Below are 3,155 nucleotides of genomic sequence, written 5' to 3'. Positions count from 1 at the left end.
CTCGGGCCGGGGGAGAGGTGATGAAGTTCACTGCTCTGGCCGCCGTTGAGCTCCCGAGTGCTGAGACAACGTGGTAGTAACGCGTGGAATCATCTGAGATCCCGCGGAGGGCGAACTGAGCCTCAGTCTGTGCGAACCACGCTGCCGCGGACGTCTCCCAAAACTCCGGCAATTTGAGGATGGCGGTTGCCATGTTCGTTTCAGTCTCGAAAACGCCGGGACTAACGTCGGGGTCACCAGTGTAGCGCCGGAGAAAAGGAGTCGGAGGCGGAGTGTCGGACACAGAAACAGAACTTGCTTTATTGTTCGACATCACCAAACTACTCGCATAACGGCGGGAACTCTGTTAACCTTTTCTCCGGAAGCGCAACAACAAAAACAGTCCGTGCGGAACCCCGCACCCCAACTCGAGGTCCCGCGGGTGAGTTATGTAAACACCACAACTGCATATTCAAACTGTGATTTTGACCATCACAAAAAAATTAATTAACTGAGATTTAAGAATTTATTCAACTCAGAGGACTTAACAAAGGTCTTGCCTGCACTAATGTGAAGGGTGATACTGGGATCTTGACTGCAGTAATGTAGTCCATGTCTGGCTCAAGAGCAGTGGTTTTGATGCGCAAGACGTCACGCAGGTGAGAGTCACTCAGTCTCGTCCTCATGCGGCTCTTGTTAATGTTCATAACGGAGAATGTTCTCGCACATGTATGTGGAGCCAAACAAGCTCAGCATTTTCTTAGCAAATGTCCGAATTGCTTGGAACCTGCCTTCATCCAGCTGGCGGTAGAAGTTGACAAGAGGGAGCTGTTGGTGCCGACTGCGATGCTCGGCGTCACACTGCAGCTCAATGAGCTCCAGTTGCAGGTGGTCTGGAGCGTCATCAGGGTCCACGGAGAAAGGAGAGGAAAAAAGCGTGACCTCCTTTTCAATAGCTGCAAAGTCCCGAAAGCGCTGCTGAAACTCCTCAACCAGAGATGAGATGTCTGCTGCATACTTTGTCATTTGCGCACTGATATTGATCTGTGGGAAACTGGTCACAATTTCCTGCAGCGACGGGAAATGTGCGGTATTGGGCTGCGCCTGTGACAGGTGTCTTTGGAAAAGTAGCAGCTTGGTCCGAAAGGCTTTGATGTGTGAATACAGTTGGCTTACCACTGCATTTTGCCCTTGAAGGCTTGTGTTCAGCGCATTCAGATGTCGCGTTATGTCAACTAAAAATCCCAAATCAGCCAGCCAAACAGGATCATTTAATTGTGGCATGGGTTGTCCCTTTTTAGTCAAGAATTGTCCAATTTCCTCCCTGAGAGAGAAGAAGCGCTGCAGCGCAGACCCCCGACTGAGCCACCTTACGTCGGTGTGATACAAAACGTCTCCGTATTCAGCCTGGATGTCGAGAAGAAACTGTTGAAACTGGCGGTGGCACAGCGCTTTGGAGCGAATATAATTAATAGTCTTTATCACCGGTTTCATAACATTATCATATTTCATATATTTGGCACAGAGAACTTCTTGATGAATAATACTGTGGAGTTTAATAGCGCTGCCTCCTTCTTCGCTGACTTTGTTACAGACAAGGCTTGATAATCCACTCCGCTCGCCAGCCATGGCAGGTGCGCCGTCCGTAATAATCCCGGTGACTTTATTCCACTGTAGTTTCATGTCATCTACGGTGGAACAAACAGAAACAAATAAATCCGTTCCTCTTGTTTGGCCCTTCAGACTCTGGAGGTCCAGAAGCTCTTCACTCACGTTCATGTCATTGTCCACTCCTCTTAAAAAGATCAGTAACTGAGCGGTGTCGGACGCATCTGTGCTTTCATCGCACGCTAACGAGAAAAAGTCAAACTCAGTTCCTTTTGCCTCTAACTGTCTCTTAATATCTAATGAAACGTCTTCAATTCTCCGTACCACAGTATTACGAGCCAGGCAAATATTGGCAAACTCTTGCTTCTTCGCGGGACAAATTTTCTCAACCATTTTCATTACACAGTCTTTAATAAATTCACCCTCAGTGAAAGGTTTGCAGTGCTTTGCAATCAGCGTTGCCACTTCGTAGCTTGCCTTTGTGGCATTTTCATTTGACTCACGGACTCTTGTGAAAAAGCTTTGCTGTGCCGTTAAAACAGCTTCCAGTTGCTTCACTTTTTCACCGCGTTTGTTCCCAATTAGCTTGTCGTAGCTAGCATGTTTCGTCTGGTAGTGCCTCTTGATGTTGAAATTCCTTGAAAACAGCCACAGTCTCTTGGCAAATTAGGCAGACACAGTTGTTTCGTATTTCAGTGAAAAAATACTCAAATTTCCACTTGTCCTGGAAGCGGCGGCCCTCGCGGTCAACTTTCCTTTTTTTGTTTACAGACGCCATGTTAGAAATGGGCTGGGCTGAAACGATCACGCAAGGTCAAGGGTCACGGCGGCCAGAGTGCGGCCACAGGGCTACTGCCATCTTCTGGTGAAATGAAAAATATGAAAAATAGCTTTTTGTACACATGTATTTTATACTGTGGTCAACAGTGCTGGCGGGCCGCATATTATTGATTTCATGATAGAGGCCGCGGGCCGGTAAAAATTTGTCCACGGGCCGCAATTGGCCCGGGGGCTGGACTTTGGACATGTCTGCCTTAGAGAATCAAACAGCTCTGTGTAACTAGGGAGCACTCAAAAGAAGTAAAAAAAAAAAAGAGCTCGTCAGAGTGTGCTTCAGAGCGGTAGGAAATGGTAACTGCACACATCTCTGCCCGTTCTTCTCGCAAGTACATTAAATATAATAAAATATTAAATACTCTGTCCATTTTTCCTGGAAATCTCTGCACTCCGCGTCCACTTTTCTTTATTTTTTGACTGTCATTTTGGGAAGGATGTGTTGACCGATAACATGCTTAGTAGTGGTGAATGGTGAAGCTAGATTGACGGTTTATTTTTACTTTACACATCACGATGCGAATGTTTATTTGCTGTGACTAACTCACTGCCGCATGCAGGACGTGAGCGCTTTTATACATTTACTGCCCTCTAGTGGCTGGATGGAGCATTTGGTTTGTATTGTTTTGAAAATCACAACTTTTGATAGAAAACAACTAGAGACTCACTTTTTTTTTTTTTTTTTTGGACGTACTCAGAAATTGATGATGATGATTGATCAGATAATAATCCAA

At 46.1% G+C, this 3,155-nt stretch overlaps 1 protein-coding gene across 1 annotated transcript; it reads right to left on the bottom strand.

Moving 5' to 3' along the window:
* Positions 1-544: 544 nt before the first annotated feature.
* On the bottom strand, positions 545-1,767 carry LOC133511079 (general transcription factor II-I repeat domain-containing protein 2B-like). Its single transcript, XM_061839671.1, has 2 exons — positions 1,753-1,767; positions 545-1,667 (listed from the first exon to the last, which is right to left on the bottom strand). The coding sequence occupies exon 2, from the start codon at positions 1,660-1,662 to the stop codon at positions 676-678; it is 987 nt and encodes a 328-aa protein (XP_061695655.1). The 5' UTR covers positions 1,663-1,667; positions 1,753-1,767; the 3' UTR covers positions 545-675.
* Positions 1,768-3,155: the final 1,388 nt, after the last annotated feature.

Source organism: Syngnathoides biaculeatus, chromosome 13 (genome assembly GCF_019802595.1).
Source record: "Syngnathoides biaculeatus isolate LvHL_M chromosome 13, ASM1980259v1, whole genome shotgun sequence".
NCBI classification, from domain to species: Eukaryota; Metazoa; Chordata; class Actinopteri; order Syngnathiformes; family Syngnathidae; genus Syngnathoides; species Syngnathoides biaculeatus.
The sequence above is the reverse complement of the archived record's forward strand: the minus strand, read 5'-3'. Positions and strand labels throughout refer to the sequence as shown.

Coding starts and splice junctions, on each gene's coding strand:
- LOC133511079 (XM_061839671.1), bottom strand. CDS start 1,662: ATGAAACTACAGTGGAATAAAGTCACCGGGATTATTACGGACGGCGCA.